The sequence below is a fragment of the Phoca vitulina genome, unplaced genomic scaffold (assembly GCF_004348235.1).
Source record: "Phoca vitulina isolate PV1807 unplaced genomic scaffold, GSC_HSeal_1.0 scaffold1, whole genome shotgun sequence".
In the NCBI taxonomy this organism is placed as follows: domain Eukaryota; kingdom Metazoa; phylum Chordata; class Mammalia; order Carnivora; family Phocidae; genus Phoca; species Phoca vitulina.
This window is the reverse complement of record NW_022589704.1, coordinates 1,795,758-1,810,175: the sequence shown is the minus strand read 5'-3', so window position 1 is coordinate 1,810,175 and position 14,418 is coordinate 1,795,758. Positions and strand designations below refer to the sequence as shown.

The window sequence follows — 14,418 nt, the reverse complement described above, 5'->3', positions numbered from 1 at the left end:
AATTATAGTCATGGGACACCTGGGTGGCTCAATCAGTTAAGTGTCTGCCTTCAGCTCAGGTCATGATCCCAGGGTCCTGGGATTGAGTCCTGCATTGGGCTCCCTGCTCAGTGGGGAGTCTGCTTCTCCTCCCTCTGCCGCTCCCCTCTGCTTGTGTTCTCTCTCCCTCAAATAAATAAATAAGATTAAAAAAAAAAAAAAGCTGTAGTCATCAAAACAATATGGTACTGGCACCAAAATAGACACATTGATCAATGGAACTGAAAAGAGCCCAGAAATAAACCCTTGCTTATTTGGCCAACTAATCTCGGACAAAACAGGAAAGAATATGCAATGGGGAAAAGACAGTCTCTTCAGCAAATGGTGCTGGGAGAACTGGACAGCTACATGCAAAAGAATGACACTGGGCCACCTTCTCATCTTCTCACACCATACACAAAAACAAATTCAAAATGGATGAAAGACCTAAATGTGGGGCAGGAAACCATAAAACTCCTAGTAGGAGGACAAGCAGTGATTTCTCCAACATTGGACATAGCAACTTCTTTCTAGATGTGTCTCCTGAAGCAACAGAAATAAAAGCAAAAATAAACTACTGGGACTTCATCAAAATAAAAAGCTTTTGCACAGTGGAAGAAACTGTCAACAAAATGAAAAGGGCAGCCTACTGAATGGGAGAAGATATTTACAAATGACATATCTAATAAAGGGTTAGTATCCAAAATATATAAAGAACTTATACAACTCAACACCAAAAAACCCCAAATCATCTGATTAAAGAATGCACAGAGGATGTGAACAGACATTTCTCCAAAGAAGACATCCAGATAGCCAACAGACACGTGGAAAGATGCTCAACATCACTGATCATCAGGGAAATGCAAATGGAAACCATGATGAGACACCACCTCACACCTGTCAGGATGGCTAGACTCAACAACACAAGAAACAACAGGTGCTGGCAAGGATGTGGAGAGCAAGGAACCCTCGTGTGCTGCTGGTGGGAATGCAAACTGGTGCCATTTATTTACGTCTAACAGACATTGATTGAGCACCTACTGTGTGGCAGCCACTGCTTGGTTATAAGTTGTCCCTCTAGTGCACAGTCATCCTCAGGTCAGGGGACTGCCTGGACATCCTTGCCACCACCCCTCCTCAAGGGATAATCGTATTGGACTGCAGGGCACTTGCCATTCCCAGGGAATCACATGCCCTCCCCAAAATTACACAAGTGATAAAAAGCCATCAGAGCCATACCTATGAGTAGCTCATTTTCTGACTCGTCAGGGGTAACGATGATTCACACAACACAATGGGCACCTGCAGATCTCACAGCGTGGCTGACCTCCCGTGCTGACCTGAGCTGGATGCAGGAGGTGAAGACAAGGCCTCGAGGTGCTTGTGGGCAAGCTGCTCATTCCCCTTGAGGCTGTGCCTGGGAGGGAGCAAAGGCAGAGCGTGGGGGGGTGGGGTTCAGTTGCCTTTGCCCCTGGCCGAGGCCTTGCTTCTGTGACTGCTCCTCAGTGTCCGTCTTCAGCTTCTTGAGAAACAAGGGGCCTTTTTATCTGAGCACCTCTCCTCAGCACTTTCTCATTCTGGCTCCAGGCAGAATTCACAGCAGTAAGATTTCTAAAATCACTTATGCTGCTTTTTAAAAAATGTGACTTGTTTTGGAAGCGCGCTTAGCCCAGCTGTTTGGTGTTTGTGCAGGAGCTCAGAGGCCTGCCCCCACCCTGGCGGTATCCGGAGTCCTGATAAAGGCCAAGGCTGGCGTGGGGCAAACGCTGTCCCTGCCCAGGAGACAGAGGGCCAGGAGAGGAGACAGTCCCTTCAGAGGCACTGACTGCAGTCCTGCAACAGTGGGAGACATGGACAGTTGCTTACTGTCCAGTTGCTTCCCAAGCCCCACACCCACATGGTTGGTCACAAGGTCTGGAAAGGGCTCCCTCGCGTTAGCATCCTCACATCCAAGAACCAGTAGCTTTGGATCGCAAGGATTCCCAAACAGTTAACGTTAGCAGAATATTCTCCAAAGATCCCATTACAGCCATGGGGTGGTGGCCAACCCTTAGACGCCTTCCCCTTTGTAGAAAGGTGCTTCCCCAACTGCAGGGGTTTGAGTCGTCCCAGGGGGTGGGACCAAGGGTGGGTGCACCAACTGGAGGCCTTCTCAGGGACACAACAGCCAGGAGGGAGGACACCGGGACAGGAACAGCCAGCACCGTCAGAACCCTGTTTCTACCTGGCCAAAGAAGCCCATGGCAGAGGAACCCAGGAGGTGGCCTTGTCCAGGGTCCCAGAGCCCAGGGCAGCTGTCCTCTGCTCGCCCATCCTTCCAGCCTGCCAACAAATCCCTGCTCCCTCTCAAGGGCGCTGGTGCAAAAGCTCCCTCCCGTCCTCACTGAAGAGTCTTCTCCAGGCTTCCAGAGGTCTTCCTCGCCCTCAGCCAGTTCTCCAAGGAGCCAGCAGCCATTCCAGCCCAGCTGTGCCCCACCTTCTCACGTCCCACAACTCGGCTGGCAGCCGGCCTGGGGTCAGCTGTGGCGTAACTTACACAGCATTTCTAAATGTGGCAGAGATGGGCACACACATCCCTGTGATCAAGGCAATTAGGTATAAGAAGCGAGAATAAGTGTGTTTTTGTCACTATCAATAAAAAATATATTACTAACAATGGCAAGAGTTTTGCCAAAGGCGTCAGCACAGGCACAGAAGTAAGCGGAAGCTGCTGTGTGTCCCCTAACGTACTCGCCGCTCCCTGACGGGGCTGGCCAAGGCGCAGCGCGGTGAGCGAGGGGAAGGATGCAAATTCCGTCTCTGGGCCTCAGTCCCAAGAAGCTGCAGATTCTGTGAAGGCAAAGGGTGGTCTACAGCTCAAATGTTTAACCAGGTCTCACCGCGTGCAACACACACGTGATTACCATCCACAGAGCTGCCTGGACCAGACTAGTCTGGAATTCTAAGGCCCACACAGAGCCCTGTGGGGTCCTCACGCCAGCTTCTCACTGGGGCCCGCTGTGCCATCAAATTCCTGTGCGTCATTCTCCTTGCTTCACCTCACTCCCTCCCTCCTGCTGAAAAGCAGTGATCCAAGAACCAGGGGGCACCTCAGGGACTGAGGGCCTTGTCTGCCGATGAGGAACGGAGGTCCAAGAAGCGAGGTGTTTGGGTAGGGCCCACAGCTCCTCGGTGACACATGACACATGGGTCGCTGCGGGGTCACTGCAGGGCTGAGCCAAGGCCTGCCCCAACACAGTGCAGCACAAGCCTCGCGGGACTCTGTTGTAAACCTCAATGGACGAGGACTGTAGGGTAACCACCAAAGAATTCACCCCAAACTGGTGATCCCCACAGACACCTGGGGCCTGTTCTGGGGAACCCACTTAGGACACAGTAAAAACGTGAATTAAACTAAACCTGAGAAAGTCGCTCTCAGAACGCAGATAGCATGCAGCTCACCTGCGGGGAAGCCTGTCCCTCTGAGTCTCTGACACAGAGGCAGCGCTGAGTCCCAGCCCCGGAGCCGAGCCTCAGAAGAAGGGGCTTCCGACACCACAGAGCACGTCTGTCCCATCTTGGCAGGGACGGTAGGCTGTGACCCTGCTCTCGCTCCGGGCCAGGGAAGCTTGCCACACTAGTCCTCCCAGGGCCTCGGCTGTCGTGCTCTCAGGGCAGGAGCACTGTCCGAATGACGGACTGGAAACCCGCACACCACTCACAAGAACACATCAGACGTGAGGTCTCCTCCAGTTTCGGACTTCATCTGTCTTCAGGCCATCAGGAGTGATACTGTTCAGCGCGTTCTCCCAGGGGAGGTCGGCACGTGCCCTGCTTAACTCTAAAATATGGGGACTGCGGCAGTCCTGTGGCATGGGCGTTTCCTGGTTGAAGAAACACTCTTCGCTTTGAGATCGACATGAAATAGGAATCTTAATTTTTACAGCCATTATCTATTGCTGAGCTGGGCCAAGGAGAAAGACAAAAACACCTTTTATCCCCTTCCATGTTACATTCCCTTTGGAACGGCACAACATACACATTTCTCAAGAGGAGGGCACCTCTGTCAGGGTCATTGTCTAGCTGTCCTGAGTCTTCAAGCCTCAGATCTCGGGACAGCAGCTGTTCTGGGGCTTACACAGGTGACGCCAGGCCCGATGTGGTGGGGGAAACGTGCCATGAACACCTGCCCACTACAGGAAGGTCTTAACAGAGTGCCACGAGGAGGGCCCCCTATACACCCAGCACTGCTTAGTGATCTAATACGAACACAACTTCACAGGCTGTGAGCCTCATAATTACTCAATACTGAGTTCAGGAAAAAAGCAGTGTATTTGTAAGCTGACAAACGTGTTTCACTCACTATGTCAACACACACATGCACCCACACGTATGCACAGAGGCTTTTAGGCATTGTAATATTTGCTCGAAAATCCAAGAATTAAAATTACCCTGCAAATGATGGCATCGCTTTTTAATTGAAGGACAAAAATTGTTCACATTCAGAGATAAGCGGGCCTCATGCAGATAGTTAAAACCATCCTTCTCTTTCTTGGTTAACCATCTCCTAATTTCAAGTGACATCCACGAGTTCTTTAGGACCATCTGAAGCTGTCCTCTGAGGAACTCCGCCACACCACCTCGTAACACACATGACCACACGCACCGCTGGACGGCGTCTCACTGGATATCATCATCATCAAACAGATCTTCAAAATCTACGTAAACGAACAAAACCACATATTAATGGGGCACACAAGGTAAACAACTGAGAAAATAACTTCAAAATATGAATTACACAGTCATTCAAAATAGAGAAAAAGCAGTAAACAATCTAAATAAAGGACTTTTCCCACGACAGACTCGATTTTATCCAGCAGAGGTTATATCGTCCAAAGGGACAGAGTGGTGTAGAAGGCAACTTTAATCTTCTATTTAGGTGACAATCTTAAGAAAATGCGTGGAGGTGGAGGTGACGCAGCCAGAAGGCTGGCGGGCACAAGACCCCATGCAAGACCCCATGCAAGCACGAGAATGCAGAGGGCAGGTGGGAGGAAGGTGCTGGAAGAACTGAGCCATGCAAGAATGGCTGTCTTTAAGGGAGTCCAACCGATGGTCATGCTTGAGACAGTCCGAGCCCTTCCCACTGGAAGAAGGGCCACACACTCACAGCATGCTATTTACTGGATGGGTGGCAGTCAGGGTCACTGTGCCCTTCTATTTATTTGTCTATGGCTTTCCTAAACCATCTACCACAGGCATGCCCTGCTCTCATGATGGGGAAAGGAAAACTGAGGGTCTATTCATAGTCCCATGAGTTCAAACTGTGCAGGATAAACAGTGAGCTGGAAGGAGGTGAGTGGAAGGCCCCGGGGGCGTCTCCACATGCTGTCACAGGCCATCAGGGAGGGCGGTGTCCCAACCACCTCTGCTCAGCACTGACGTGGGTGGTCCCACCGCAGCGGGGCTGGGGCTGGCCTGTGGTCCTACAGCTCTGTGCACTTTCTCCCCCAGCCCCCAGCCCCAGCTAACTCCTCACACCCCCCCAACCCCTGAGGTATCACCCCCTCCCCCAAGACACTGCCCTCTGATGTGCTCCTAGAAACAAGGCCACCCACCTCTGCCAGGGCTCTCGCCATGGCTGTCCCTGCGTGCTGCCTTGTCTAACGCTCCCCTACTTTATCAAACACAGTGAGTGAAGAGAGCAAGCCTTGTTCATGGTCTGAACCCCAGTGCCCAGGGGACCAGAGGCCAGAAGCTCTGCTCCATGAGCAAGGAGGACTCAGGAGAAACTCTGTCCAAAGCATTCATGGCTTTCTCACAGCAAGTGGCTTTCCGAACCCGCGGGGCTGCCACAACCTGATGGGGCGGCACGCGCCTCATGAACTCTGTCGGCGGGCAGACCAATGCAGCACGAAGCTCTTCTGTGTTCTTTCCCTTTCCAGCCCTGACCCAGAGGGAGGAAGGCCCCACACTGCTCATGTTGCTCACACTCCCTCAGCAGGGCAGCCCAGGTCCCTCCCAGATGCCCTTTTGGCAGAATTAGAGGGCTATTTTCAGAAACCGCATGAACTCGAACACTAGAACACAGCCAACGGTCTGTAAATCCAGAGGATGCATGGGACGTTGAAGATCATCACACGTGGGAGCAGGCTGGGTGGTGTTAGATATCACCCTGCCCTGCCGGGGTGAGGGCCCCCCAAGGTCACCCCACGTGAGTGAGGGCTTTCACATGGCGTCTCTGGAGACCTTAGGGAAAGGCTGTCCCCATCCTCAAGGCTAGTGGCAACCCAGATGTCACCTCAGTAGAGTGGCCAGCCTCCCTGGGAAGAAGGCACCTAATTAAGCTGCCTGGCTTCTCTTTTTAGGCAACAACTTGCCGAAAAGATGTCAGATAAGATAACATGGACTCGGGCTCCAGGGGGGATCTGGTACATCAAACCCGGTAGTGTGGCCTCGTAGCATCCCAGCTGCCACCAACTAGCGACAGTTCTTTGTAGTGGCAGGCACTGTGGACGAGAAGGATGACAGAGAGTCTCCTAACAAGACCTGTCTTGCATTCCCGCTCATGATTTGAACCCTTAGTAAGAATCTAATCCATAGGAACAAGGCCTCAGGAAATCAGAAGACAGCAAGAGAAACAGCCCTGTAGCCTGTGGGAAGATGTCGCACAACTTGGTTTTTCCCTGCTTACCATCCATGTTCTTGGGAAGCAGCACGAAAGCTCTTCAGCACGAGTCCTGCTTTCAGAGAAAAGGGCGAGGAAAGCTGGTTGTCACTGCGAAGGGAGCCAAGAGACTAGAACCCAGCAGCACGCAGGAAAGGCAGGAAAACCAGCTGCCTCCTGACAGAAGAGATGAGAAAGCCCGGCGGGGTTCCACACCCATCTCGGGTCACGAGCAACAGACCAGCCCCTGCGACAGGTTCAGTGGGACAAAAGCACGGCTACAGCTCAAGCTCAACTACTGGAATGCAAGACTGGGAGCAATTTTACACCATTTTGTCTCGTAAAACACAGGGCTGACCGCCAGCGTTAACAGCCCGTGCTGTTGTTTTGTACAAACTGCACTGCGCGCTGCGAATGGCACGCATCTGGCTTTCCTGTTCCACGGCCCCAATCAGTCACGCCACAGTCTTCCACCGTGTAACACACAAAAGAAACATTCAGACTAAAACTGGAATCCCCAATCCCAGCATCCTTACCATTAAAAAAGTCTGCATGAACTGCCTTCTCATTGGCTGCCAAGTCCATCAGGAGCCCCGTGCTGCCTCCTGCCTGGGAAGGGAAAGGTGACGTGGTGTCAGTGCTGTTTTCCGGGAGAACAGGGACAGCGCCCTACAGGGCCCACACCACTCCTCGGCAGAGGAAGGCGAGGGATGGAAAGGTGCCCAGGTTGGAGTCAAAATTTAGTTTCAGGCAAAGGAAGCGGATGGGAGAGGCGGCGTTCCAAGGAATTATTTTTAAGGTCTCCTTGGGTCTTACCCTCCTTGATTCCTCCTGCTTTTTAAACAGAATCCTGCTGTTGCCCTGAACACCACTTCTCTGTAAACCTCGAGCGAGGTCCTAATTCCCTGTAAGACGCTGCCACAGAGGCCCCAAACGTGTGCAAAACCGTGCCAACGATCTCTCTACTCTGGATTGCCCCCTGCTTCTTCTGGGAATTACACCATTTTCCTTGGGAAACTGCCCTACTGACCCGGGGCTCTGGTGGGGGTGTCATCACAGCACCTCCCACTGCCACAGCTTACGGTGGCAGTAAAACTATGCGACACCCGAAGCCGGGCAATCTGACGCGTTCAAGATTTGGGGTGTCTGTGAGAATCACACAGGGGTGGTCGGAGCAGAGTCCTCTGCCCACAGGTCCCTGCGGCTGCCCTGTCCCCTGACCTTCCAAGGCGGTCTGCTCTGACCTTTCCTGGCTCTGGAGTAGCTGCACGCCTCCCATGTTCCTTTTCATGGTTGCTCTCAGGAACCCAAACCCGAGAAAAGCCCAGGGCTCTGACTCCTCTCTTCTCAAGTTGCCTCCCTTCCCGTGACCACAGCGAGCCATGCAGAGGCCACCGCTCGCTACTACGCCCGGTCTGCCCCCACTTCCATCGCAGGTGCTCCCTTCTTCCAGACCCTCCCCAAGGCTCCTGTGAGCCGCAGTCCACTCTCCCGCCTCCAAACCTAATCCCCAAACTCCAGAGGGACCGGCCAGGAAGCCTTGCGCCCCCCTCCGCCCCCCTCCAGCGACTCCACACCGCCTCTGGCGGTGACTAACGAAGAACGGAGAGGCGGGGTGTGCCTGCTTCGGGAGTGGGGTGCAGAGAGGCCACCTGCCCAGCACAGCTCCGGCCACTGGATGCTTCGCCCCCCTTCCGGCTGCTCTCCCCGGGCTCGGGCACCTACAGCGCGCGGCTGCACCGCAGGACCTGCCTGCCCTTCACACTCCGCTCCTCCCGGGCGAACACCAGCACGGCCTCGGCACCCGCCCGCCGTCGGCGGCTCTCCCTCCGAAGCCTGCGCCGGGCCACCCCACAGCCGGGAGGGCGCTTCTATCGGGCGCCTCCAACTCTCTGTGCACTCGGCGTCTGCAGGCCGCCTCTCCCGGCCACACCGACCTCAGGAGCACAGACACAGGTCGGGCCCCTAGGCTTTGGGGAAGAGAACAGGGGGCCCTGACACCCGGGGCTGGGCTGGGTGCCGCCGGCTCAGAGAACACCAGCAGCGGCCGAGACCGCCCTGCGGCCACGACGCGGTGCGACAAAACGGCGAGACCACCCGCTCACCCCGCACAATCGCCCGAGAGGCCGGGGTCACCGCGCAGAGCCCGCGCCTGCCAAACGCCGCCCCGGGGCCGACGGCCGCTTCCAGCCTCGCTCTAGCCGTGCTCCCTCCGCATAAGACGTATTCCAGGCCCCGGGCAGCACGCGGTCCGCGCAAAGCCCACCCTCCGCCCCACGTCGCCCAGCACAGCTCAAGCCCAGCCTGTCAGCCGTCGCGCTCCCCGGCGGCGACGTCCCGGCCCCGAGGTGGACTGTGGCAGCGAGGCGGGGAGCCCCCGGCGCGCGGGCTGCAGGGCGCCACGGACTCGCCCGGCCGCCGCCTCCCCTCGCCCGCCCCGGGCCTCCTCACCTCGTCCAGGTCCACGTAGGGCCCGGCGCCCTCAGGGAACATCTCGTCTACTGCCGGCTTCATCTCGCCTGCGGGGCCTCCCGCCTCCCCGGCACACTTCCGGCCCGCCTGACGCCTCTTCCGGTGCGCGCTCGGCCGTGGCGTGTCTAGACGCCGGAGGACCTCCGACTCTATGGTTCCCCCGGCACTTGGGGTGCGGCGGGTCCCGGTCTCCCGCCAGCCCGTCAGCGCTCCGGGGAAGCTGCGCAGGGACTCGGGGGTGACTGGCGGCCACAGACAGTTCGGCCCGAAAGGCCTGGCACGCAGGGGGGCCCAAGAGATGCCCGTTACAGAATGTGCGTGGGCAGAAAGAGCCTGGTGGTAGCCGCAGCGGCGGGGTGGGGGGTAGGGGAGCGGGGTGAGGAGGTAGACTTCCAGCTATGAAGTGAATGTCTCCGGAAAAAAGATAATAAATAAAATAGTCTGGAGGATGAAGAGTACAGCCTGCAGACTGTAGCCGATGACACTGTAATAACTTTGCACCGGGACAGATTGTGTGCAATTGTTAAATCACTGTGTTGTACTCCGGAAACTAATATGATATCGTAGGTCAACTATACTTTACAAAAAAGAATGTGAATGGTCCACGGAGTAAAAAGGCAACCCACAGAATGGGAGGAGATGTTTGCAAATTACACGCATATATGCAGATCTATATGTACACACATATACACACTCACTAAAGGGTTAATATCCAGAATTTAGAGAGAACCCCTAAAACTCAACAACAACAAATCCCAATCCAAACGCAGTGACTTGAATACACCTTTCTCTGGAGTAGATAGACAAATGGCCAAGAGGCACATGAAAACATGCTCAACACCACTAAGCATTAGGGAAATGCAAATCAAAACCACCTCACACCCCTTAGAACAGGTGCTATATAAAAACCCAGAGGGAGTGGAAGCGGGGTCTTCATGAGATATTTGCACCCCTGTGTTCAGAGCACTGTTATCCCCAAGAGCTAAAGTGTAGAAGCAGCCCGTGTTAATGGACAGCTGAATGGATGAGCGAGATGTGTTCTATAGGTACATAAAAGGGAACACTATCCAGCCGCAAAAGGAGGGTAATTCTGACAGATGCTACAACATGGATGAAGCGTGAGGACTTTACGCTGAGTGCAATGAGCTGTCACACACATCCCGTATGACCCCGCTGCCACGAGGTCCCTACAGTGGTCAGATTCACAGAGACAGAGAGCAGAAGGGCGGGTGCCAGGGGCTGGGGACCGATGGGGAGTCTGTGTTTCATGGGGAAGGAGATTCAGTTGGGGAAGATGAGAAAGTTCTAGGGGTGACGGATGCACAACAGTGTGAATGTGCTTGGTGCCACTTAGAAATAGTTACAGCGGTAAATTTTATGTTATATGTATTTTATCATAATTTTTTACAAGTATGTGAATGAGAGAAGGGGATAGGAGGGAGGGAGAAGGAAGGAAAGGGGGGAGGGAGGGAGAGCATGAGATACTTGAGCTAGACTTGTGGAAGTAGGTAGGCTTGGGGGCTGGGCTGTGAGCAAAGTAGAGGTGGGGGGTCAGGGCAGGAAGACAGGGAATGAGCCCAGATTGAGGGGGACAGTGACCCACGTGGGCAGGCAGGGCTCAGGGAGAGGGGAGGAGAGGCTGGGGGTGTGGGTGAGCCTCAGGTGTCACGGTGACATGAATCACCTTGAAGTACCAGAGCGAAAGTCAGACCAGGGAAGCCACGACTCTGTGGCCACCAACAGGCTTCTCTTCTGAGCGGTTTCAAATCACGGGAGCCCCATTCCCAGCCACCGTGGCAGGGATGAGAAGGCAGTGGCCATAGGTGGTGCTTGCTCCTGGTGAGGAGCTCAGTGGTGCAGCGTTGGGGGTGAGGGGCTGAGGGCACGGGGCAGGAAGTGGAGGGTCCCCCACGAGGTCTGCCTGCGGCGGGGGGAGTCAGGAGGGGGTGCACAGAGGAGAACTGAGCCTGTTGGGTGCTGAGGTGAGCAGGGAGGGCCGCAGCCAGGTCTGAGTCCTGACCAGGAGTGGAATGCCCCAGGGGCTGCGAGCTCAGCAGGTAGGGGGTTGGCCGAGGGTGGCCCTGGGTGGGGGTTCTTCCTCTGAGAAGAGAAGGACAGAAGTGAGGCCTTTTAAGAACGTAAATGCAGCTGGGTGTCCCTGGGGCAGCTGTGGGCTGCTGATGCCCGAGCCCGAGGAAGGGGTCTGGCCAGGGCACCACGTGCTCTTCCCCGGAACGAGCCTGGATTTTGCTCCTCCCCAGCAGCCTGCAGAGAGGGGGGTACAGCCATGGTTCTTTAACGCGCGCCCTAACAGGCAGCGTGACAGTCCGAGGGGAATGTGACCGTGCACACACTCGAATTGACGTGCTAGTGAACAACATGGAAATCCTGCTGTAAAGCGTGTCTGTTGTCTGGTATGTTTGGTCGAGTCCAGCTGTCCCCAGTGGGAACTTGAAGACCCATCCTCTCGCCTGGCTATCCTGTGAATCCGGACTTTTGTGCTGTTGAAGTTAGTTTAGAGAAGCCAAATTCACACTAGCTCAAGGTGGGGAAAGAAAGAGATGAAGAGCCACCGGCCAGGCCTCCTCTGCAGAATGTCCCCTGGGGCACCAGCAGTGGTGGCAGGAAGCGTGGCTGGAGTGGGAGGGACAACCACGGGAGGCCGTCCTGCTGTCCTGGGCACCTACCTCCCTCCAGCACCCTCCCCACCCAGCTGGGTGGCTGTGCCCTGGCCTAGGAGAGTTTCCTCCCCACCTATATTTAAATACTCAGTGTTTCCCATTATTTTACTTCAAAAGAGAAGCTGGCTATAGCCCATTAGAGCAATTTCCTCTCATCCGGTGGAAGGTGACCAGCAGGGTCTGGGGCTTGTAAGCTTGTACGCTTGCCCGTGGGGGGTTGCTCACCGCCTGCGCGGTAGCCGGCCCAGTGCCACAGGATGGTCCCAGAGACACCGTGCACATGGCCTGCCGGGCCTTCCCTCCCTCCAGAGCACCCAGGGGAGGTAGCCCCATTCCCCCCACAGGCCCTGAGGCTGCCGTGCTGGCACCCAGGTTTCGGGGGCCCTCCCCTTACAGACAGAGAGCACCCAGGCCCTGGCCCTTCCTCACAGGCTGGGTTCCTGCTGCGCTGGTGTGAACGGCCCTCAGGAGTACACTGCAGGGAGCGGGGACAGGCAGGGCCCCCAGCCCAGGGGTGGCCGCTGGGGGTCCGGCTGCTGCTGGCCTCCGTGGCTGAGGGCAGGGGCTTTGGGGTGTGGCTGCCTGGATCTGGGTCCCGTCAATAAGCCAGGCAGTGCCCTGGTGTCTGTTTGCCTCAGTTTCCCCCCTGCACTCCGGGGCACCTACAGCACCCCCCCCGCCGAGGGGCTGTGAGCTTAGGTAAGAGGGTGACACGTACGGCAGGTCCTGAGTGAGAGTTGTGGTTCATTTGTCAAATAAGAAAGGAAACGTGGCCTGACTGGGGCTTTCTTGAAAGAAAACCAGAAGCATTTGTGCGTCTTAAGTCAGGAATTTATTGAGCATGAGGCTAGGGATCCAGGCTGGTGCTCAGTCCTGCTGGTAGGGGACATGGAAGCCCAGCGTGGTCCCCAGGGGGAAGTGAGCGAAGAAGGTGCGGGCCATATCCTCAAGCTGGGGGTAGGCCCCCAGGGTCTGGAAGTACTGCACGTAGTTCCAGAAGTCAGAGGTGGAGAAAGGCCAGTAGGGCATGGCGGGCAGCTCAGCATAGGGGTCTGAAAGACACAGCCACCGGCCTCAGGCGCTGTCCCCACCGGTCCTGCCCTGAAGCTGCCCCTCCGTGATGCCGCCGGGCAGGTGGATGGTGCCCAGCAGTGCAGCGGCTGCAGGCAGTGAAGGGGCCCTCCCAGCTGGGAGCCGAGACCTGGGACACCCCTGGTCCTCCGTGGAGGTATCCCGGAGCCTTGTCATCTGGGTGATGTCCCTCTCGGGACTCCTGGTCTGGGGAACAGCTCAGGGAGAGGAGAGGGGGGAGAGGGAGAGGCCAAGGAGGGGGAAATCTGGCCCCTGTCATGGAGATGCTGGGCAGGGAGGGTGTGGGGGCATCCTGGTGGGATTTCAGAGGAGACCACAGCCCACAGCCCCAGAGTCCAGATGCCACTGCACTGAGGTAGGACTCGGGTGGGAGGGCCGTGGGGTGAGTCCAGGCTGAGGGTGAGAATGCCAAGCCTCAGGGGCTCAGAGAGTCCCTCCTGCCCTGTGTGTCTCCAGGTGGCTGGAGGTCAGGGCCCAGGGAAGAGGCTCGTGTCCCTCTGCTTGCATAGCTTGTCCTTGAGCTGACCCAGGGTTCCTGCTTCATTTGCTCAGGATAAGAAGCCAGCTCCCACCCGGCTCCCTCTTCCGACCCCATCCCACCCAAACACACACAAGAAAAGAACAAGAGGGCAATACAGTACCTCCCTCCTCCTCCTCCTGCACTGGCTTGGCCCCTGCAGAGGAAGAGGAGGGCAGTCACTCCGGAGAGCCCCTCAGGGCAGGCCCCCCCCACACACACACACAGCCCCGCACACCAGCTGCCTAAGCGGCCAGGGAGACAGCAGGAGGGACAGAGCCGCCACTCACCCGCCAGAGGTCCCAGCAGGACGCAGAGGGCCAGCCCTAGCACCAAGCAGGCCTTCATCTCCCCCAGGCAGGCCCTCCACCAGCTGACGAAGGTCCGGTCCACCTGCAGCGGGAGGGACCCAGGGGGTGGGACCAGCCTCTCCCCACCACCCCCACCCCCGGCAACTCCCTGGAAAGCAGCTCTGGTAACCAGACAAGCTCCCAGGGTTTTCATAGCAGTTTCCGTTTCACCTGTCAGCTGGCCGTTCCTAATTGGAGGCGGCGACCCTGCGTCTGCCCCTCCGGAGGTTGCCTCCCACTCCGGGTGCTCAGCCGGTGCAGCCGGGATGGGCCTCTGCTGCCAGCCCGCAGGCTCCTCTTTATAAAAGGCTGGGGGCAAGGAGGCGGACGTCACCTTCCTGAGCCGTCAAGCTGAATATTTTATCCCCGGCCCGAGGACTGAGGGCTTCTTGCCAGCAGCAGGACCTTGAACGTCCACTCGTGGGAATCTGATCCAAGGAGCAAACTGGGAGGAAAACACCTCTGCACAGGCCACGACTGGGATTTTTAGGACTGAATTCAACACCAGTGCTCAAAATAAACACAAATTCCTCTGCACCGGGAGAGAAAGACATTCTAAGTCTGACATTGGGGCGGAGATGCCCCCTTCCAGGAACAAGGTAATTGCAGAGCTGCCTCTGGGGGGCCCTCGGGGAGCCACAA

General features: G+C 56.3%; 2 protein-coding genes across 3 annotated transcripts; both read right to left on the bottom strand.

Annotated features, from left to right (window-relative positions):
* Window positions 1–4,452: 4,452 nt before the first annotated feature.
* Window positions 4,453–9,222, bottom strand: COPS9 (COP9 signalosome subunit 9). The gene is made up of 3 exons (XM_032389887.1): window positions 9,116–9,222; window positions 7,201–7,273; window positions 4,453–4,715 (listed from the first exon to the last, which is right to left on the bottom strand). Exons 1-3 carry the CDS (start codon window positions 9,176–9,178, stop codon window positions 4,678–4,680), a joined length of 174 nt encoding a protein of 57 aa, XP_032245778.1. The 5' UTR covers window positions 9,179–9,222; the 3' UTR covers window positions 4,453–4,677.
* A 3,413-nt stretch (window positions 9,223–12,635) lies between these two features.
* Window positions 12,636–14,039, bottom strand: OTOS (otospiralin). 2 transcript variants are annotated; one of them, XM_032406869.1, is made up of 4 exons: window positions 13,948–14,039; window positions 13,717–13,819; window positions 13,551–13,583; window positions 12,636–12,869 (listed from the first exon to the last, which is right to left on the bottom strand). In XM_032406869.1, the coding sequence occupies exons 2-4, from the start codon at window positions 13,772–13,774 to the stop codon at window positions 12,685–12,687; spliced, it is 276 nt and encodes a 91-aa protein (XP_032262760.1). In that variant the 5' UTR covers window positions 13,775–13,819; window positions 13,948–14,039; the 3' UTR covers window positions 12,636–12,684. The 2 variants fall into 2 exon arrangements, with proteins under 2 accessions (XP_032262760.1, XP_032262666.1); XM_032406775.1 differs by lacking the exon at window positions 13,948–14,039 and having other exon boundaries at window positions 13,717–13,941.
* Between the last annotated feature and the right edge of the window lie 379 nt (window positions 14,040–14,418).

What these genes read in the sequence shown, in the direction of transcription:
- OTOS (XM_032406775.1), bottom strand. Translation starts at nt 13,930, where the DNA reads ATGAAAACCCTGGGAGCTTGTCTGGTTACCAGAGCTGCTTTCCAGGGA. An exon ending in CCTGCTGGGACCTCTGGCGG is followed by an intron (nt 13,584 to 13,716) that starts GTGAGTGGCGGC and finishes CTTCCTCTGCAG; the next exon opens with GGGCCAAGCCAGTGCAGGAG. An exon ending in GCAGGAGGAGGAGGAGGGAG is followed by an intron (nt 12,870 to 13,550) that starts GTACTGTATTGC and finishes TGTGTCTTTCAG; the next exon opens with ACCCCTATGCTGAGCTGCCC.
- COPS9 (XM_032389887.1), bottom strand. Translation starts at nt 9,178, where the DNA reads ATGAAGCCGGCAGTAGACGAGATGTTCCCTGAGGGCGCCGGGCCCTAC. An exon ending in CCTACGTGGACCTGGACGAG is followed by an intron (nt 7,274 to 9,115) that starts GTGAGGAGGCCC and finishes TTCCCTTCCCAG; the next exon opens with GCAGGAGGCAGCACGGGGCT. An exon ending in TCATGCAGACTTTTTTAATG is followed by an intron (nt 4,716 to 7,200) that starts GTAAGGATGCTG and finishes TCGTTTACGTAG; the next exon opens with ATTTTGAAGATCTGTTTGAT.